Raw genomic sequence first — 23,327 nt, forward strand, 5'->3', positions numbered from 1 at the left:
GATCAGAGGGGGGTCAGTCCTGCAACAGGGGCAGTGAGCTGGGGGGGCGTCAGTCTTGCACCAGTAGCAGTAAGACGGAGGTGTCAGTCTTGCATCAAGAGCAGTGAGCTAGGGGTGGCAGTCTTGCACCAGGAGCAGTTAGCTGGGAAGTAGTCAGTCTTGCACCTAGAGCAGTGAGCTAGGTGGGTCACCCTTGCACAGTCTTGCTTGTACGGAGAGGGGTGCAGTCTTGCACCAGGGCAGTGTGCAGGAGCATTATTGCACCAGGTGCAGTTCGCTGGGGGGTGTCAGTCGTGCCCCTTCAGCAGTGTGCAGGGGTTGCCCATCGCCAGCATCCTCAGCCCCGCGCTGGTCTATCCCGTTCAGTCCGCGGACTCGGTTTCCCGGCATGCTTTGCGCTCACACTCTCACACATTCCTGAGCTCCTCTCCAAACTTCTGACTTTAACCTCTTCACGTTCGGCCCTCCGGGGCTATTTAAGAGTCGGCGTCAGCACGGACAGGGCTGCAGCTGATTGGTAGGGGCCCCCACCGCTCATTCCGGGGGGTTTGTTAGAGTAATGGGGGAGGGGACAGAGCCCCCCAGTAAGTTCTGAACAGAGAATTCAGTGTCAGTGAGCCGCAGGCAGCGCAGGCAGACTGAGATTGCATGAAGCTGGATAGAGAGTGCCGGGGAGAGCTGTGTACCACACGGACTGCCGGGGAGAGCTGTGTACCACACGGACTGCCGGGGAGAGCTGCGCACACATAGGAGCTGACCATTGACAGCCGGCTGCTATAGAGGAACAGGCTAAGGGGGGCAGGAGGGCAGCAAGGTAACTCAGGGACAAAATGGGATGTGGGTTATGGTAGAGGAAGGCTGACATATCAGTGCATGGCTAGAGGATGCAGAGACATTGTCACTGAATGGTGGAGGGACAACCTGCTTCAGGTCTGAATTCTACTATACAGGTACCAGAGGGGTAGGCTGGCTCAGGGTTGGTATAAGGACATCCAATTATAGGGCTACCAGAGGGCCAGGCTGGTTCACCTTTACCAGAAGGACAATTTGGTTCAGGGTTAGGTAACAGAGGGGCAGGATGGTTCAGGGTTGGTAGTCCACACAGGGACAAGCAGGTTCAGGGCTGGTAGAAGTAAAAGAAGGACAGACTGGTTCAGAGTTGGTAGGGGTAATCTAAGGACAGGTCGGTTCAGGGTTAGTAGAGGTAATAGCAGGACAGGTCGGTTCAGGGTTGGTAGTGGTAACAGAGGGACAGACTGGTTCAAGGTTTGTGGAGGTAACAGAGGGACAGACTGGTTCAGGGTTGGTAGAGGTAATAGGACAGACTGGTTCAGGGCTGGTAGAGGTAATAGGACAGACGGGTTCAAGGTTTGTAGATGTAGCAGAGGGACAGACTGGTTCAGGGTTGGTAGAGGTAATAGAAGGACAGGTTGATTTAGCTTGGCAGAGGTAATAGAAGGACAGACTTGATCAGGGTTGGTAGAGGTAAAAAAAAAAGAGAAAGATTGGTTTAAAGCCGGTAGAAGTGATACAAAGGACATTCTGGTTCGGGGGTTGGTAGAGGTAATAGAAGGACAGACCGGTTCAGGGTTGGTAGAGGTAATAGAAGAACAGATTAGTTCTGGGTTGGTAGAGGTAATAGAAGAATAGATTAGTTCAGGGTTGGTAGAGGTAATAGAAGGACAGGTCGGTTCAGGGTTGGTAGAGGTAGTAGAAGGACAGACTGGTTCAGGGTTGGTAGAGGTAAAAGAAGGACAGGTTGGTTCAGGGTTTGTAGAGGTAATAGAAAGACAGACTGGTTCAGAGTTGGTATAGGGGTAATCTAAGGACAGGTTGGTTGAGGGTTGGTAGAGGTACTAGAAGGGCAGGCTAGATCATGGTTGTTGGGGTACTATATAGACAGACCAGTTCAGGGTTAGTATGGGAAAAGGTTGGTTCAGAATTAGTCTAGGGACAGATGGGTTCAGGATTGGTAGAGGTCTCAGTGGACAGACTGGTTACGAAGTAGTGAAGGACAGGCTGATTTAGGGTTGGTGGAGATACCAGAGGAATAGACTGGTTTAGGATTGGTAGGAGCATCAGATGGACATGCTGCTTCAGGGTCAGTAGAGGTAAGAGAGGGGCAGACTGAGTGGGGGCATCATAAGTCAGAGATGGTATAGTGGCAGATTAATTTTCCTGTTGGTTGACTATAGTACGTGCACACATTGGTTGATATTAGTGCAGGGAAATGGTTAAAGAGGGATAATGCAGGGGAAAGCTAGCACAGGCGGCTGTTCAGTTTGAGAGAGAGAGGATTCTGTTGGTTATGGCTGGATGAGTATTGCCAGAGATAGACGTTGACTGACAGAATTCACATCCTTTGCAACACTCTGGAGATCACAAGGACCAGTGAGGCTGCCAATGCGTAGAGATAATTATAACCCAAGCTAACCGCACAACTATAGAAGACAACATAAAGATGATACAGTTGCACTATGTCCTGGGAAAAATATAAGACTTCAAGCCAATGGACAGAGTCACCAGTGGTTGAATAGTGGCAGTCTGGTGTGGTCACTACATTAGTAAAGGACATCATACACTATCCAAGTCCAGCAGTATCACTCTGGTTAGTGTGTGCTCTTTCACCTCTGGGAATGGGTTCACTGGCCCAGATCTTGCTTCTGTGGTATGTATTCTCCATTGGGCATGGCTTGGTACCTTTGTCCGATTTCTACCCCTTTGGTCGTGAAGAGGGTGACTCTGTAACCCGAAGACAAGACGATGGTGGATCAGGATTATTATCTATCTCTAGAGCATTTACTTTCTTTGGGGACAAGCACAGTGGTCTTTATGTGAGTATATTACAGAACATTACTATTAATTTGCTATATTCAAATAGATATAAAAGAAACCGTTTCTTATCTTACCACTGAAATAGACTTTATTAACCGCAAATGTATAGTCTTCTACTAGGATATAGGAAAGATGAGTAGTCGGCCGAACAAATGTATGATGCCTTACCTAGAAGTGTCCTCTATTGTATCTTCTGTGCAAGTTGAATTGGACCATTACTATTAACAAAATGGTATCTTATTTGTGTATCACTCGGCAGTAGATACCCAAATCATCTCTGAATTGGTGTTGATACTGTCCTTCCTTCTGCAGGGTGGCTACTTTTGATCCCCATGGTTCCTGTGTGAGTTGCAAAGTAGCCACTGCTCCAAGCTCACTCGCACGATGGACTACAATGTCAATACGAATTTGTAAACTAAATATGAGATTGTAAAACATCACAGGAGTGAGCTTGGAGCGGTGACTACTATACAACACACACAGGGACCATGGGATACAAAAGTAGCCCCCCTCCAGAAGGAAGGACAGTGTCAGCACCAATTCAGAGATGATTTGAGGATCTACAGCCGAGTGATACACAAAACAAAAATGTATCTTATTTGTGCATCACTCAGCTGTAGATCCTCAAATCATCTCTGAGTCCATGTTCCCCATGGTCCCTTGTGTGTTGTAAAGTATCCACCAATCCAAGCTTGCTCCTGTGATGGGCTACAATCTCAATACAAAACAGTAAACTAAACATGAGATTGTAGTCCATGACAAGGGGCGAAGGGGGTTCTTCACAAGGGGCGAAGGGGGTTCTTCACAGTAAGATCAGTTAGGGTCTGGAACTCACTGCCACAGACAGTGATTTCAGCAAAGAATGTGGAATTGTTCAAGAAACTTTTGGACGATTTCTTAAGGGACCGTAATATACAGGGGTACAGGTACTCCTAGAATGAGATCCTAATAGGTTGGACTTGATGGACTAATGTCTTTATTCAACCTCAAATACTATGTAACTATGTAACTATGTAATTACAGTAGTGAGATTGGAGCAGTGGCAAGATTAGGACACGCACAGGAACCATGGGGAACAAAAGTAGCCACCCTCCAGAAGTAAGGACAGTGTCGGCACCAATTCAGAGATGATTTGAGAATCTACACCCGAGTGATACACAAAAAAGATACATTTTTTGTTAATAGTTGGGATACTTGAATGCATTTTTAAGATTTAACTTCTGAGTTTAGTGTCACTTTAAGTAACAGACACAACCTTTGAAACGTGAGCTCTTGTATGGAGAAGGTAACATTGTTTTAAACTGTTCTATGCAACTACACTAACATTTACAACAAATGATACACAGATCTTTTTAAAGGGGATAACTGTAAAACTTTGCAACATCATGCCGACCATTCAAACTAACTAGATGTGGATCACAACTACTAAATGTAGTGATAGCACTGCTGAATACCTATTAAATAAGGTAGTGCCAAGTGTATTGACTGATACTTAGATGGCAACTAATCAGATCTCATCATTTCATTGTATTAACTGAATTTTTATTTGTTGCCATAGGTTATTGTACTTGGCACTGTCTTGGTAAATAAGCAGAGTGTGTACTTTCTGGTGATCCCTTCCTTTCCGACACTTTTGCACATAAGCACATCAAACTGACATTTCAGTATTGGTTGGGCAGCGATGGATTTTATCACTCGCCAGCTTCTTATATCTCACAGAAACTCCAGGAGCGAGATATCCCAGTAGCAGTATATGCCCCCTCCTGAAGGCCATAACAAAGGTGTCACTGTGTCTCAGCTGGATTCCCAAATTATTAGATTATCTTATATGGAGAATCCATCAGGGGGGGGGAGCGTAATACTATCATCAGGCTTTACAATGGATTGGAGTGGAACGCAGAATTCTGTCAGAAATCTTTCACCGCAACAGCTCCCAGAGAAATAAGACACTGACAGGTGAATCTGCTTTGCAAAACTGGAACTTCAGATGGTCTTTAGCACATCAGTGTTAGCCAAACCAGTGTATTATCTTACCGTTAACATGCCTGCTGTTGGGTGGAAGCAAACAATTTAGCATGCTTTGGAAAACTTGCCTGTTTAGAATGTATTTTAAGAGACTATTGCATTTTCGAACCCTCTAGTTCTTGATAAGGTCGATACAATGTTCATTGTACACATACAGATCCTTATAACTTGTGCTCCTTGGATAAATAAAGACCTACTTCCTCCCATCGTGAATGCCAAGTGCTGGGTAAAGTGCACAGGGGATGTGACAAGTTTATTGGTAGGAGACCTAGTCCTGGGAAAATTGAGCAGATTAAGTATTCACAACTTGTACATCAGTCCTGTAATAAGAAACACGTTTGTCACCTTGGACAGGTAATTGTTGTTCAATGTTGATAAATATCCCTGAAATGTCCAACGACTCTCTATATTCAAACATATTTAGAATACTTCCTTGTCACAAAGTAAATAGTAGATATAGTATTAACTTGCCTTCTTTCAAACTTGAGGATTTGCAAGTTAAATATTATAGTCCAGCATTTCCTGGAACAGTGATGTGATCAGTTTGATCGTTGTTTGATAAAGTCATGCTGTGTATTGGACATGTGTGCACATTGTCATTCATTAGAATTTTCCAGCATCTTGAGAAATATCTTGAACCTGTATTTTATTACTTCCTATAACATCATACAAGGAAGGCTTTCTTCTATAGCATACATATCAAACGCAGAGTTACAACAGATTTGGGACAGTTGTTATACTGGGTAAGAGCTTACGCTTTTGATGACTGGTAGAACTTGTAGCCCAGCAAATTTGCCCATCAATTTCCAGTAGGGATGCACTCGCCCCCCGGCTTCCTGATTAGCAAGGAAGCTGGCTCCATGCTTCCTCATCACTGGGTGATGAGGGAGCATGGAGCAGGCTTCATGGCCAGTGTAATGACTCGCCGCCTGGCTTCCTGATTGTGGTCATCCTGATTGGTCAAGAAGCTGACAAATCAGGAAGCCAGGCATCAAGTCATTACCCGCCCCCCGGCTTCCTAGCTCCATACTTTCTCATCACCTGGTGATGAGGGAGCATGGATGCGGCTTCCCGGCTAATCAGGAAGCCAGGCGTCAAGTCATTACATGCTGCCCAGCTTCCTTAATGGGACTTCCATTAACAGTTTTCGGTTTCGACGAGTACCAAAAAGAAAAATATCGGTTCTCGTACTCCATACTGAAAAACCAGTATCGGTGCATCCCTAATTTCTAGCTATGTGCTGTATTTATAATCTGACTTCTTTTCAACTGCATGAAGATATGCCACAAGAATATACCATCGGGGACACTGGTGAATAGGAGTTTGCATATTCTCCCTGTGCTTGTGTGGATTTCCTCCGGGTACTACGGTTACCTCCCACACTCCAAAGACATGCTGGAAGGTTAATTGGCTCCTATCTAAATTGGCCCTCTATGTATGCATGTGAGCAAGGGACCTTTAATTGTAAGCTCCTTGAGGGCACGACTGATGTTAACGTGCAACTATGTAAAGCGGTGCATAAATTGTTGGTACTATATAAGTACCTGTAATAAATACAAAAAGAAAATAAATAGCTGTGAGAAACCTAAAGGACAAAAGAAGGAAGCCTTAGTGATCCAATGGATATCACCTTTTATAGGCTGTGACTAGGATTTTATAGGATTTGCTTGTTCTCAGCAAATGTGCATATAAGCATAGTTCAGTTCAATTATAGGGCAAGACAAAGCACAGTGCAACAGAAATCCAGCATGTAGTGCATCACATAGGTGGCAACAAGTTGTTGAGGATTTTTTGTTGTTGTCATGTTTGGTCTTATATTTTGTAGAAAATTTAGCCTTAAAATTAAAACTGATTGGTTGCTGTAGACTACTACACCTAGAGGCTAACTCTGGGTTCCCGTCTCCCCAAAATCGACCCGTAGCATGGGGTTGTGCTTTCATATATATTGTTTAATTATATAGAATTGTATATGTAGAGTTGATAAAGATTTTGAATAATGCTGTACAGGTGAAACTCGAATAATTAGAATATCGTGCAAAAGTAATTGCAGTAAGTGCTGCAAAAGGGGCCCAAACCAAGTACTGAGTACATATGCATGCTTGTACTTTTCAGAGGTCCGATATTGTTCTATGTACAATCCTTGTTTTATTGATTGCATGTAATATTCTCATTTTCTGAGATTGTGGATTTGGGGTTCTTGGGGTTTTCATGAGCTGTAAGCCATAATCATCACAATTATGACAAATCACGGCTTGAACTATCTTGCTTTGCATGTAATGAGTCTACCTCATATATTAGTTTCACCTTTTAAGTTGCATTAGTGAAATAAATGAACTTTGCACGATATTCTAATTATTCGAGTTTCACCTGTATATGCAGAGTCTAAAAATATATATATATGTGTATTTGCATTTGTGCATATAGATTGACCACTGTTTCTATTCCAGAGGTACTTGTCCAATAATTGAACTTTGAGGTCCTGCCAGTCATTGTGAAATACATGGGCTTCCTGTAGCAGGGTGGCAATTCTTAAAGATCGTGTGTCCAGGGATAGTGGTTGATTCCTAACCGCATGTAATCATATCACATATGATTACATGTGGCTTGCCAGGATTCTGCTGCTTTCATATGTGGCCACTGCCACCCGATCATCAACATGAACAAGTAACAGTTGCCACTTGTAAACAGCAAATCTGGGATTCCTGCTGCTGGAAATCGGAAGTTCCTGATGCAGAAATACCAAATCTCACCTAAAGTGTAGGTTGGAATGAAGCCTTAAAGTGTACTTTAAACCTTTAGTGATTTAATGACTGGAGAACGTTGACATAATCCATCGCGATCCCTCAAGCTGTGTGTAGGAGAAACAGTCTCTTTGCCTATTCAGGGAGGCAGGGAGCGGTGGCATCACTCCCTTGGCCATGTGACAGTGCTCAGGCTTAAAGATTGGTTGTTAGATTAGAGCATTGTCACATGGCTGGGTTTCACATGCTCCCCCATCCCCAAAAACTTTGAGTATTTTTGCCAGCTGAGGCAGCAAGGGAGAATTGGCAGGGTGATTTATAAGGTGGTATGGGTGCCCTTTGCACAGGCACTGACAAATGCCTCTTTACAGGGAAAGCATGATGTATTACTTCAGTGGTTTCTGTAAAGTTATATGATTTTTATTATTATACACGCTTGCTACTATATGTTGGTATTCATTGGAAAAATGTACAAATCAGCCATTAGAGTTCTTGGTGGCTCATTGCTTTCACTCTGCTCCCTGCTTAGAATGACCCTGTCACCACAAGGGTCCACCGAACACTTTGGTTTGTCCCATAGGCTAATACATTTTGTGTTGATGTACATCCAGCCAGACAAGGAGTATACCTAATAATATCTCTAAAGGTGCCCATACACTCTTCGATTGTCATTTGGAAATCTTCCTCAATTGGTCTTTTGAACAATAATCGAGCAGTTGATGGGACACCAAAGATTTTTTTTACTGTAATCCCGCTCAAATTTTCTCGAAGGTTGAGGCTGCAAAACTTTTTTTTTTAATCAAATAAAAATCTATGGATTAGTGGCTTTTTGGCCGAAAAAAAATGCAACAAGAACACTGCACATGCGCAAACGTAAATTTGTTATGTCGTTTGACCAAATTCGGTGAGCTAGTATTGCTAATGAACGATTATCAAAATCGACATTTATCTGGACTTGATGGGCTATTTGAGCTAGAATCGAACGAGGGCTCTTGGCAGCAATGAAAATTTCCGATGGAGAATCTATAGGTGTATGGCCACGCTTAGAAAAGGTCTATAATGTACCCAGCACCACTTTCTAGGTCAGCACAGATATGACCTTTCCTGTATTATAGGTTATTTATTTTCTTCTTGCATTTATTTAGAACTGCGATATTGTACATTACTCTACTGAATACACAGAACCAATGAACCATGTCTGTATGATTGCCAATGTAAGAGAAAGCCAAGCAACAAAAGAAGGTGACTGCAGCTCTGGCCCTGTATAGCGTTCCACTCATTTTGATACTGGTGATTTTGCTGGGTCCTTTTGTCTTTGGGTGATATTAGCCACCATAGGAACCCTGTCTCAGCAGCTGTAACACATGATGATACTATTATTATTATTATTATTCAGGATTTATATAGCGCCAACAGTTTGCACAGCACTTTACAATATAAGGAAGACATTACAATACAATTCAAGACAAGATGGTAAGGAGGGCCCTGCCCCTGAGGGCTTACAGTCTAAAAGGGAGGGATAAGTGATACATGAGGAGATACAAGAAGTTTGATACATATAATTGAAATCTGGTTATTTTAAATGTCTAGAGATTGTAGATTTACATTGTAGCTGGACATTAGTGTAACAGGGCCGAGTCTTTTTTTTTTCTTCTTCTTAGTAAAATCCCAAATTGGTGCCATTACAAGCTCTTGCAACATACATAGACGCATACTCTGTTGTGTTCAAATGGTGACTCAAACAATCATGTTCAGTGTGTTACAGTGGGATAATGCTTCTCAGAACAGATGGGTTAACACCATACAAAAAGGCCATACAACATTTATAAGACTGGAGAGAGGTGGGTGGGTGTAGGGGAATAAGGTCTCTGCCATCTGACCTTCTTTTAAAACAATGTATATAGCTTATGTAACAATATAGAAAGTTATTTGCCCAAGTGAAAACAATTTGTTGTTAGTATGCAACTCGACTCCCTAAAGTTTGTAAAGTTTTTGTTTTTTTTCTAACCAAAAGTTTAAAAAAATTTGGAAATTTGACTATTTAATTCCTTGGAGTAGTGGAACTAAATCCAGATGTAAATTGCTGGAAGCAGAGGATCGGAAGCAGAGGATCTCAGCAGTGCTGGATTACACACATATACATTTTATTCTTCAAAGCAGAATATCTTCTAGCTGCACGCACAAAAAGCACAAACTTGTGTACATAGCACTTTGTTCACTTTCCTAGGCACACGGGTTTAATAAAAGGTTAGTATACCTCTCTGCTCTGATTGTGTCTCTAAGATTTATGATGTGCTTTGTATTACTTTACACCAAGGACTGCAGATTTGTCATCACAGTGTTTTTAGTACAGTAATGACACAAAATGCTACATCTTGTAATTTTCACCATCACCAATGTGCTGCACAAACTGTTGGCGCTATAGAAATCCTTATTAATAATAATCACCAATCAGAACTGATTCACTAAACTGACATCTGAGTGGTTGTAATAGCACTTTGCACATGCTCACTGCTCTTCAAAAAAGCTTACATAAATATACTTTTATAGGATTGAACAGAAACCATTTTTTATTTAGTAGCCCATGATAAGGATAATCAGTGACAGTATATTGTGACTTAAAGTTTGCAAAATCATTATTTGCTCCAGTTGTCTCCCAGACTGGTATGCTTGAATCCCGCATGTCAATGGTAATGTCTGTGTGGACAGCAGTCATCCATGGCACATCTCTTACCTAAGGAAACAATAAACCGGCAGCCAGGAAAACCCAACTTGGTCTGTAGGCTTATGGCAGAATACCATGAGGCCTCATTCACATCTCTGCATTTCCTTTTGACAGTTTTAATATTTTGTCTTGTAATCAGACAATTGAAGGTGGGAATATTCTAGATTTCCCTGCAGCAGCCTAACCAATCTTTGATCCATTATATGTTTGAAGCATGTTCTGCCAACATGTCCCTTATCCAAATTTGTTTCAACAGAGGATGTTGTACTGTCTAACCTGTACGGTGTACTTGTATTTTGTTGCTCTGTTCCCTCCACTCTAGTAGTGCATAAGAGTTCCCATTCTGTTATTGGAGGAAAGGGTGCCTGTGTGTTGTTGCAGAATCCTCCTGTGATGAGATATGAGTTCCGTGGAGTTGGGATTATGCTTCTGCTCAGGGAATGCACTGTGTGCTGTAGGATGTAGCCTGGGCAGCCTAGAAGCTACCGGTAGTGCCTTAGAAGATGTAATGGTGTATTAAATTTGAAGTAAATTCTTCTTTTTTTAAATGTGCTGGCACGCAAACTTTTTTTAAGATAGAACCAACTATGGTTCTGCTTTTCAGCATTTTTTCGCATGCGTAGTTCAATGTACGGTCTTGGCATGAATCTGTGCCAGGACAAAGTAGCTCCTGTATGCATGTTTAGGAGTTACGCCATCTGAACCTGACAAGTCAAGAGGCCGAAGACTCCGAACCTGGAAGAACACTGGTTGAAGATGGAAGTGATAGCGGGTGATGGAGAGGATTGTTTGTTAGGTTAGTCTGCTATATTGAGCAAATATTCTGTGAATATTTGCACATTATGGCTAAAACCTCCTGGGGCCCAGAACATTTCATTTAATCTGGTGGTTTATTTCCGCTTTAAGGGAAATATGTCATGGTTCTGCACTTCACATAAGGCCCTCCGGTTTTTGCATTTTTAAATACTTTTGAGTAATGAGTTATGGCTATATAAACATTATTGCATATTTTGCTCCAAAATGCTGTCTGGAGAGCCTGGGTTTTTATCCCCAATAAGTTTTGTATATTTATCATTAGTGATAATTCATAGATAACATGACTATGTTATATGGCAGAAGTACAAACTAATTGAGATCTGGAAACTCAGAATGTGATTTAAAATATCCCTTTTAATAAGGATCTTAAAATCAAATATCTGTGCACATAAATTTTAAAAAACACACCAAAGCACAGGTAATAACAATGACTGTAACACATAATAATGATATGTCAAATAGCAGAAACACTTATGAGGATCGCCAAGCCCCCCAGCAGCAAAGAAATATATGAATACACCAAAAGAAAGTATAAAAACACTGCATAGTCTAGTAATCATGTGTGAAAGATTACAGTTCCTCAAAGGGAACTATAGTCATGTTAAAAGTGAATTCCTTGCAATATATTTTGTATTATAATTTATGATAGCCTGAATATATGTTTGACATTGGTGGCCCTCTGTTAGCAGTGACTGTGATTGTGATGGCTCACATCTCCTAAGAGGGACTCCTCCAACAGAAAAAAAACTACTTATTTGTGGATCGAATGCCTGAAACATTGTGCTTCAATTGTAGCAACCTCTTGGAAGCGTCCAAGTTCGTGTCTAACATGAGAGTGACATTTTTTCATGCGCAGAATACTCTATATGCCTGGGACATGGAGTATTTATTTACGGAACACCTTATGCAGTCACCATTTAAAAGTAGGTGTCTTTTTGTTCATTCATTTGAATGTGGCAGTCCTATTCCTTCTGGTTTTTTGACCTATGCCCCATCTCAATATCGGAGATCCGTAGATGGAACAGTCTTTATCTCCCTATGGATTTAGTTCCTCATAAGCATTCAGAGTCTGCTTGCAGTATGGAAGCTTGGTCCTTTTCCCTATATCTCAAGTCTGAATCATTACTATAGAGCATTTTGTATAATTGCCCGTACTCGCTCATCTGTATTTTTTCAACTTGGACAATAGAAGAAAATAAAGAGAATGTGTAGACAAAGACCTGTAGAAACCTTGAAGGTAATATACTTCTTACAAAAGGAAATGTGAGTAAGATTAGGTTTCTATGTGAATGGGAAAAACAAGATTTTGGGACTATGCACACTTAGGTCACTAATCCATGCTTTTGGCCAGCGTTCACGGATTTCAGAGAGCTGGCCGAAAGGATCCGAGTGGCGGCACAGAGAAGTAGCTATGCGGTCTGTATCCGACAGAGATACAGACCGTGTAGCTGCTCCCACAAGTCAGCTGCAGGCCACATAGTACCGGTTCGTGGGCAACAGTTGGCCCGTGGGCTGGCACTTTGAGACCTCTGATATAGAGCATCTATCCTGGAGAGAGCCTTAGATCTTTGCTTTTTTTCTATGCTGATTTTGCTAGTTGTAATTCTAGGGCTCCTATCCTTTCCTACATGTTTGGATGTACAGTATATGCAGCAGGATTCTGCATTTTCTGTTTGGTCTTTACTTGATGCTTGCCACACTTCTTTTTCCATTTGGGTGTCTTCTTATGGACAAGCTCTTTTCTAGTCAATCTATTTCCTACCTTCCCTCTTTTCATACAGGTGTTACTGACTTCTCTATTATTCTCTTCTGAGGTTTTAGAACAGATTCTCCTTTCCCTGAAGTCAAGGGTTTAGGATATCCTCTTAAGCCTTATAGGCTCATTGGCTCATCTTAGCCTAGACATTCCTCTCTATACAGGTCTTCTCTCCCTGAAGTCAAGGGTTAGACACACCAAGCTTGAAACTCTGTCTACAAGTTTTTGTCTACAGATTCTCTTTATTTTCTTCCATTGTCCAAGTTGAGCCTTGGTCTGTTTGACCTGCTTTTGTAGATGTTGTTTTGTTTCTACCTATGTTATGGTGGACTAATATTTGGACAGGGTACAGCTCTTTCTCTCCGGTGGTTTTTGTCTGTATTGCTTTGTACCACTCAGTGCTCCTCTCCTTACAGCCTTTTATTTCAGGTATTCATTTCTTCCACATTGAGTAGCATTTTTCCTCATTGTTTGGATCTTCAGTGGCTATTGCCCGTCCTTCATTTGGGCTACATTTGGACTTCCATATACACTGAGTGGCCAGATTATTATGACCACCCCATCAGTACTTCGTTGGGCCACGAGATGACTCCACGCGATGACTTCGTTGGGCCGCTTTGTGACTCCACGAGATGTTGAAAGGTGATGCGAGGAATCTGACACTGCACTGTTGCCCTTCTGTTGTTTTGTACCAGTCTTGCCACTCTCCGTTCTGCCCTAACATTGACTAGTCGCTGACCGCCACAATCGCACGTTCAGACCCAGTTTTTTGGCTGACAGTCCAGTCTTTAAACACTTTAACAACAGCTGCTCTTGAACATTTAACGAATTCTGCTGTTTTGCTGATAATCGCTCCATGGCTCTGAGCGCCAACAATCATCCCACGTTCAAAGGCTGTTAAATCGTGTTGTTTACCCATATCTTCAGAAAAAAATCACTTCTACTGTCGTGGTAAACAACCTGCTTCCCTATTTATAATGGTCTGGCCCTCTAGCAACTTCAGTGCCAAATTATAGCTAATTTACCTACAAACGTCAGGTGGTCATAATAATCTGGCCACTCAGTGTATATGGATATTGTAATATCTACAATATCCACAATTCCTGTGTCCCTCAATGAGACTTGGAAAACATTTTTTATACTTTTTTTTTTTTTATTTAAGAGTCTGATGTTGCTTTCATGGTTCAGGGCATATATGGTTCCTAATAATGGAACAAGAAAAGGCACTGCCGGGTTCAGATTCAGGGCATCACTAATTATATTGTAAGCAGGGAATCTATACCATGATGGAGATCAAAACCTTTCCTGTAGGTATGTTGTGTCTCCTGAGTTTCAGTGCAAAATATTAAAGGAGAACTATGAGGTGAGTGCTTTTCATTCACCTCATAGTTCTAGCCGACCTGTGACAATGAGACTGTCACAGCTCGGCTCAGTAGATCGGGAAGTGAGCGAACACATACCGGCGTTCACTCACCTCTCGATCCTGTCACTGCTCTCTGCCGTGACAGGGGAGGGGCTGGATTGCCCCTTCCCCGCTCCGATCCGCCAGCGCTGACTGGCGGAACAGATGGGGGAGGGGGCGGGTACAGCTGGCTCTGCCTCTAGAACTGTCAGTCACGCATCTGGGCGGATCCCGGCCCAATTGTCGGGATCCGCTTCAGCGTCTCAGTATACCGCGAGCTACAGCTCGCGGTATACTGAGCCTAGGGTGACGGGACGGGAGGACGCTAGTTTGTGTCCTCCCGCTACCCTAAGGAGAACTATGGGGAAAAGCCTTAACCCCATAGTTCTCCTTTAAAGTTTTACTAAAGTGAACTTCTGCTTACAAGCTGCAGGAAACAAGGCCAAATTGAAAAATCGCTATTCCCACAAGATATTGCCATTTCAATTTTTAATGCAAGAAGATAACTTATATTGTCTAATAAACTGGTCTGTATTCAGTGATAATAAAAGAAACAATTAATCTTCACCTCTTGAGTCTTGACCAGTTTAGCCACCCGTCACATTACACTAGTAAACTTCAAAATTGAGATTTTAATATAAATCCAGCTGTTGATATATTTGTGTTTACTGGACATAATCTCTGCCTGTGTATTTTTTTTTCCATGTGCTCAATTTTTATTACCAGGTTTATAAAGGGTTTACTAGAAACATGCCTGTTTTTTTTACATGTATAGAAGTTATTTCATGTTACATGTTAAATAGCTTTATATATCTGTTCATAACATTTCATATGTACATATGTTGCATGCATCCTAGAACTTTGTTTATCTGCAGATTCTTTCCACTCTCCAATGAGTTGTTTTTCCCCATACTGTATAACATAAACATGTTTGCCGAGAGTTGGTCAACCTAGGATCATAATTATGTCTTTCATTCATGCGATAGTGAGAGATAGCGACCACATTCCTCCAAAAGCATTTTCCGTTTACTTCTCTTATATACATCTACTTGTTTAGTGTTAATATAAGCAAAAGTTCTAAGCTGTATCTTAAAATTCTGAAATAATTTATGACCTACTAAATCAAAATGCAAGTTTAAACATAAAGTTAAATCAGTGTTCTGAATTAGTTAGGTTTCATTTCTTCTGTTGTTGGATAATCAAAAAAGCTTGGTTTATATAAAAATTCAATGATTTTATTGGACTAAATACTGTATAACTTGAATTTACTAACTTGGAGGGAAATAACCTAAAAAAAGACTCAAGAGAGTAGGTCTGGTGTGGTTTTAGCTCAGGGATTAAGACAAATACAGCAATAGGGCTCCGGAACACTAGTGATTGTTACTTACTTACTAGGAGTATGGAATTCATTACTCAATTTGCAGCACAGTTGAAGACAATTATGAATTTGCGCAGGGTGCAATTATTGCAATCTACTATTTAAAGTGTGTATATTTATTCCAGTGTGCATGATATTTTATGATGTGCCAATCAATACACATAAGAGTAAACAGTAAGTAAAACATATATATCTATATACCGTATATACTCGAGTATAAGCCGAGGGGGGCACTTTTCACCCAAAAAAATGGGCTGAAAATCTCGGCTTATACTCGAGTATATACTATATATATATATATATAGTATATACTCGAGTATAAGCCGAGGGGGGCACTTTTCACCCAAAAAAATGGGCTGAAAATCTCGGCTTATACTCGAGTATATACTATATATATATATATATAGTATATACTCGAGTATAAGCCGAGGGGGGCACTTTTCACCCAAAAAAATGGGCTGAAAATCTCGGCTTATACTCGAGTATATACTATATATATATATATATAGTATATACTCGAGTATAAGCCGAGGGGGGCACTTTTCACCCAAAAAAATGGGCTGAAAATCTCGGCTTATACTCGAGTATATACTATATATATATATATATAGTATATACTCGAGTATAAGCCGAGGGGGGCACTTTTCACCCAAAAAAATGGGCTGAAAATCTCGGCTTATACTCGAGTATATACTATATATATATATATATAGTATATACTCGAGTATAAGCCGAGGGGGGCACTTTTCACCCAAAAAAATGGGCTGAAAATCTCGGCTTATACTCGAGTATATACTATATATATATATATATAGTATATACTCGAGTATAAGCCGAGGGGGGCACTTTTCACCCAAAAAAATGGGCTGAAAATCTCGGCTTATACTCGAGTATATACTATATATATATATATATAGTATATACTCGAGTATAAGCCGAGGGGGGCACTTTTCACCCAAAAAAATGGGCTGAAAATCTCGGCTTATACTCGAGTATATACTATATATAGATATATATGGATATATATGTTTATTTTTTTATAAAGCACGCTAGATTGATTTTATTGTGTTGGAAATGAAGTGGGTGCCCTGAAAGTGATCTGTCAACTGTTGACAGCCCTAACCTACTATTCCTTTTCAGTTTGATGCTAAAACAGATGTATAGTAACTATAAATCCTGTTCTAAAGAAACTGGCCATATACTCTTTTGCATTGGGTCACATGACCAATGCCATGGCATGGATCACTCAATCACTTGCTAAGGGTGACCATCAAGTAGAACTTGTCAGTCCTCTGCAAGAACACTGATCCTTCCGTGTGGCAGTGAACACATAATGGGGCATTTCTTGCATGACAGGCCAATGGGAAGAGACATAGCATAGTTATAGGACAGATAGGTACTATACAGATCCTGTTAGCACATTTCAATTAGTGGGGCTGTAAATAGGTTAGGGATACTTGTAGTTGATATGCTCATTTAAAGCTAATGAACATCGTTAGCTAGGGTAGCACGTAAACAAAATTAGTCCATGTACTTTGAAAACTCTTCTTCTTCTTCATTATCTTGTGCAATAATATTGGCTGGATGTGAAAATACACCATTTCCTATTGAATATTCCTCGCAGTGAATTCTGCTGTGATCTGAGATGTGACTCTTTCAAGCATTAACAAATGCAGTTACATGTATGTGAGGCCAGTAGAATGACTTCCCATGAATGAACATGAGTTCTGTGCAGCATGTAATATGCGGCAAACGCACCATAAACTTAATGCCAGTCGGATGTCATTGGGACCACATGATAAATACACATTTAGGGCTGCAACTAGTGATTATTTTTATAATTGATTAGTTCACCAATAGTTTTTTCGATTTATCGATCAAAAATAAATAAATACCACCCTTAATTTAAAATAAAATACACAAATGCAGTGTTGCAAAGTTTACTTCAGAATAAAGCTGCATGCACAATTTTTTGCAATCACTGCACTGGAACGCACAGCATTGCGGTACCTTGCATTCCAGTGTGGGCGATGACAGAGGCGTCCCGAGGTGGGGTGACACCTGGTGCGAGCACCGGGTGACACCCCGCAGTGACGTCATCGCTTATGCGCATGATGACGTCACACGCGGTACCGCTGTTACCTGCCGGCGGCCATCTTGGTAATGGACGTCGGCAGAGAGAGGAGGGGACATCACCTGGCAGGATAAGGTATGCCATCGGGTCCCCTCCTCTCTCGAGCTACTGTCGGGCTCTTGGTCCTTGACTGAGTGCCCGACTTTTCAGAGGGGGGTGACACCAAAATGACTGTCGGCCATTTTGGTGTCACCCCTCCAGACTTGTACATTATTCAGGATGACCTTTGGACCATTCCTCCATACCGAATGGTTTCTCTTTACTGATATCTCTTGGGCTCCTTATATGAACATAATTTTGTAGGTGTTGTATCTCATCTGGGTTGTGGTCTCAACTCTGACTTGGCCAAGCATCCCACACAGCATTTGTCCCTACCCCTGCCATTCACACCTTGTGTGGACCATCTGCATGTAAATATGGGGGGAAATGTAAATAAAGGCATGCAAAATGAAATAAGGGATTAATGTGGTAAATTGTTTTATTACATTAATTAAAAAGACAGCATCAAATTGTGCATAATAGTGGTCATTTCATGGAAAAAAAATTCAGGTCAATGGATGTGGATAATGAAAAAGACATTTAGTTTTAGGATTTATTTATATAATCACCCATCCACCCATGGCGTGGTAAAACTTGAATACACTGTATTGTTGCATCTTGGTACAAGATCAGCCACATACTAAGAAAAAACCTATTTGAAGCAAAAATCTGGCTGTAGAATCTTTAAACTCTCCTTTTAAATGGGTATTATACATGTACTTTAGTTAGTTTGCAAAGTAGCAGACTCCAAATTTCAAGCATGTTTTTCTTCCACAAGGAAGTGGGTTTAGAGGTTTTATTATAGTTCTTAAACATGGAACAGATCAGCACAAAACTGTTATAAATTTATTCAAACCTAACCTAATTAGTCCTTGCATTGACAGGGCACCTCTTCAGTCAGCAATTTTAAACCCAGTTAATTTTAATTGTCTTTATATTCATCTCAACCGCTAAAGATGCCCAAGGATACAAACATTTTTGTGCTGAGCCATTAACCCATTTCTGGAAAAATGCATTATGCACACAGTCTGTAGACAGTCTTTGTTTTTCAGGATTATGAAATAGAATACACATGGAGATTGTAAAGCATTCTTAGCTTGATACACTATCATGTAATTGCCATCCAATATCTTCATGGTTGCATCATGGCCCACATCCTACGGACAGCCACAACTCAACAACACACTTGATAGCCAAAAGGGAGGTGAAAGGGGAAGGTCAGAGCATGACCGTGACAGGAGAGAGTTTTTTGTTTTTGGTTGGGCATTAAGAGTCACAGGAACACTTTAAAGTATACTCCAATCTCTTAAAGCAGGGGTGTCGAACTCAATTTAATCGTGGGCCGCATCAACATTATGGTTGCCCTCAAAGGGCCTGTAAGACTATATAAATGTATCTAATCTTTGTCATAATTGCCTCTGCATTCAATTAGCACTGGTTTTAGTAATAACTTAATACCTAGATCTGAAAGTAGAAGTCTAGGAAATGGCCTGGCGGGCCGGATTCGGACCCTGGGCCTTGAGTTTGACACATGTGTCTTAAAGGGTTATTCCAATTTCCCACCAAATGTGTGAAACTGAAATTACACCCACAACTCTGTCCCTTCTGCCCCCCTATCTCCCCGCTAGTGATACCTTTGAAGGAACCTCCACTTTCCCCCGCTGCAGCCAGTGTACGATCCATACTCCGTATACTGCACTCTTAGCCCTGCACTCAGCATCTAGATTAATGCTTGCAAATGGTGCACACTCCATTGGTCAGCATGGTCACCTGACCATGAGAAGCACTTCTCATGGTCAGGTGCGGTGTATGGATCTTACACACTGGCTGTATCAGGGGAGGGGGGAATGGAGGTTCCCTCAAAGGTATGACTAATGGAGTGCAGAGGGGACAGATTTGTGGGGGTAATTTCAGTTTTACACATTTGGTGAGAAACTGGAATTACCCTTTAAATGAAGAGCAGCCCAGTGAAGCAGGGAGCTCCCTCCGCCCCACACCTTAAAGGTACAGGGACACACCAGAAGCCATGCACAGTCCAATGGCAGCTGAAGACCAACAGTGTGACCTCCATATGCCTTCTTCCTGCTGTGGCCAGTAAATGGGGATGCTTGCACTTTAAAACACGCCAGTCCATGCAGCAAAGGGGAAGCAAAAAAGTTTGTATCTGTGATCCTGGCTCTACCCATTCCTGAGCATTACAGGAGAACTATGGGGTCAGTGTTTTTCCCCATAGTTCTCCTTAGTGTAACAGGAGGACACCCGTCCTCCCGTTACCCTAAGCTCAGTGTAGCTCGCGGTATACTGAGACGCTGCAGCCTGAGCGGATCCCAACTTAGACAAAGGGATCCGCCCAGCTGCGTGAGTGACAGCTGGCTCTGCCTATCTACCCTCCCCCGTCCGTTCCCCCAGCGCGGGCAGAGCGGGGAGAGGGGAATCCAGCCCCTCCCCCTGTCACGGCAGAGAGCCGTGACAGGATCGAGAGGTGAGCGAACCCGGTATGTGTTCGCTCACCTCCCGATCTACTGAGCTGACCTGTGACAGTCTCATTGTCACAGGTCGGCTAGAACTATGAGGTGAGTGAAAAGCACTCACCTCATAGTTCTCCTTTTAACAGGTCACGGCATGCATTTCATGAATCACTTTTTACCTTTAGCAGCCTGACCTCTCGGATCTGCTGCCCAGATGATGAAGGGTGTTTAGTTGTTAGTGAGAGTAATTCAAGTTTTCATTAAATATATCAATAAATATATCGGTAACCATAAAAACCTGAATAAATAGATACAGCAATGAGCACCCTTTATAATGTTCTATACGTATATAAATAATTGAATTAACATATAATGATTAATATAAAATGAAAGAAAGATATATCTTTACAACCATTAATTATTCATGCAACTTGATCAATGAAAATTGTTCACGGGAATTCACTTTAATTTATCTGGCATCAACTGGTTAGCCTGTTACACATCTTGTTGTTGTTTTAACACACATCTTGAATTGCTGATAAACACTCATGTATTATATCAGATAAATCTAAAACTAAACTAAAACTAAAATCAGGGATTGGAATGATTCATTATAGTGGTGTTATATGCTCTTCACAGTATTACTTTACATGCATAACTTCTCTAGGTACCTGATCACATGGTCTCTGAGAAAGGTGAGGGTCAGTGTTGAGGCAGAGTATTTGGCTGTGCTTAAATATCAGTTTACAAAGCCTACCGAAGCATTACAAGCATCAAAATTGTTTTCTGATAGTATGTGACCTATTTATTTTAGTATTGTCCTAACAGACAATATTAAAATATTTCAGATTTTCAGATGGAAAATAGGTTTAAAATAAGGAGGGATGCTGTTGGCGCCTAATTATTATCCACATATTAGTAAGAGGTTTGCTTTGTAGGAGGCACAGTAAGCATCCTGAACTTCCTTACCCTGCCATTGGAGGAACACGTGACACTTTCCCCTGCCCGAGCGATCAATTATCTGGTCCAGATGTTCCCTTAGCTCAACATTCTCACAAAGTATAAACATACCTAGCAGCTTGTGCTGGCTCTGCAGCAGATCAGGGCAGTGGGGGAGCCTGGGGAAGGTAGGTACAGGATGCTTTTTGTGCCTTCTGTAAAGCAGACATGTTACTTTGCCTTCTGTGGGCAAAATACAGCTTCATTTTCAAGTCTAAGCATGTAATATATTGGAATTGGCAGAAAAAAATACATTTCAAGATGCCTTTTGGCACAAGGGAAGAGTGTCAGATTAAGGCTCACCATTTATCTTGATTACACATAAGCTAGGGAATACTTCTTAAAGCTTTTAATAATCTCATAACACTTGGAAGAGGGGTTGGAGTTGTGGGGCATGCGATAGTACATTAAAACATTGACTGAGAACAAGCTGTAATTGCATCATGATTTCCTAAGTGTATTACCAATATACTGTATTAGGCTCAACTTTAGCTGTGACAAGAGGTTCGACTGCCAGGGCAAAAAAGTAGTGGAATGGACACCCCTTCCAGGTCCCTCTATATATTTATTTAAATTCTTCAGACATAGACTATAAGTTTGACTTTGTGCCATAAATATTGGTGTGTTGCAACCAAAATGTTGGCACAAATATGTTTCTAATAATATGTGTACAGCAATACATTTTAATTGTAATTTAATGAAATGAACAGAAATTGAAGTTTTTGGCCTTATTTAACTATGTATTATCTATCTAATGTGTCGGGACCAAGCTTCAATAGTGTAATGACTACCTGATATGTGTGGATTCAACTTAAAATTACTTTATTTATGGATCTGCCTGTGTATTTATAGTGGATTGCATAAGTAAGTTTATTAAAGAAACCAAATTACAATATTAACATAATAGTAGTTTACAGTCTGGTTTGAGAATCAGTATTCCCGTGTAGAAGAATTTACTTGGGAAAAAATGTTCACAGTCAGTTTGGTTCAGACGGAGCTTTGGTGAATGAAAGAAGGCTGTCTGTGTGTTGCATCTTGGGCTTGACTAAAACTTGTCTTGGCCCATCCTTGAGGGTCTTTGTAGAGGATTCTGTCAGTTCTTTTCATCGTCTGCTGATTAGCAGTGGCCACTAAGGAGGTTGCATGAACCTTTTAAAAACAAACCCACTGTTTCTTGCAGTAAGTGAAATGAAAATTGTCCATCATCCAGACTTTCGGGTTTCTTGGGCAAAAGGGAAGCCTCAATAATATGTTTGTGAAAAATGAGCCACTAGGGAGTCAGCCATTAGGGATTTTCTCAGAATTTCAGGAAATCATAATCAATATTGTAGCAAATTGAAGAGCATTGAGTGACCTCATTTACACAAATTCTGATATATTATGGAATTGTAACCTTCAAGGGTATCTGCAGTGGGCTTAGATTCTAAACCACTGACCTTCTGGCATACATCATAAAGATGGTCATCAATTCTCAGAAACAGCCCTGTGGTTTTAAATGTTCATTTTTTATGGAGAACATTTGTTTAAAGTCTTGTAAGTTGATGAGGTAAGCTGCAGATATTGGTGGGTTCAGCATAATAAGTCAGAAATTGTGTAACTACCGGACCACTTGGCAAAGAGCTCAGGACAAATATTCTGCTTACACTAGCACTGTGTATACACTCCCTTTTCATATACTTTTCCAATTAATGGTTGAAACTATTAAATGGTCCATTAGTTGGAATATAGGTCTATGATAATGTAAGTGTAAATGGATATTTATGGGTCAACACCTATGTTTGTTAAATGGTACCTTTTTTAAAAAAAGTTTGGAAGATGTCTTTTTTTTTTTTCTAAATTCCATAGTCAGGTAACATTATTTATCACACTTAGTGGGTTATTCACCTAGGAGCCGAAGGATCCACCTGTAGCTTCGGCTGATCCTTCGGCTCTCTTCGGCCACCGTTCCCCTTCGGTTCAGTCGAACTGAAGGGCTGCTGTACGGGCTATTCACTATAGGCATATGTTTC

General features: G+C 41.1%; 1 protein-coding gene across 1 annotated transcript in view; it reads left to right on the forward strand.

The window, feature by feature from the left end:
• The first annotated feature begins 2,220 nt into the window (after window positions 1-2,220).
• Window positions 2,221-23,327, forward strand: part of SNED1 (sushi, nidogen and EGF like domains 1) — a 100,248-nt gene continuing 79,141 nt past the window's right edge. Inside the window, exon 1 of the mRNA XM_018567900.1 lies at window positions 2,221-2,834. Within this exon, the coding sequence (XP_018423402.1) occupies window positions 2,637-2,834 (198 nt within the window). The 5' untranslated portion in view covers window positions 2,221-2,636. The remainder of the gene's footprint in view (window positions 2,835-23,327) is intronic.

Source organism: Nanorana parkeri, unplaced genomic scaffold, assembly GCF_000935625.1.
Source record: "Nanorana parkeri isolate BGI_ZX_2015 unplaced genomic scaffold, ASM93562v1 scaffold1114, whole genome shotgun sequence".
NCBI classification, from domain to species: Eukaryota; Metazoa; Chordata; class Amphibia; order Anura; family Dicroglossidae; genus Nanorana; species Nanorana parkeri.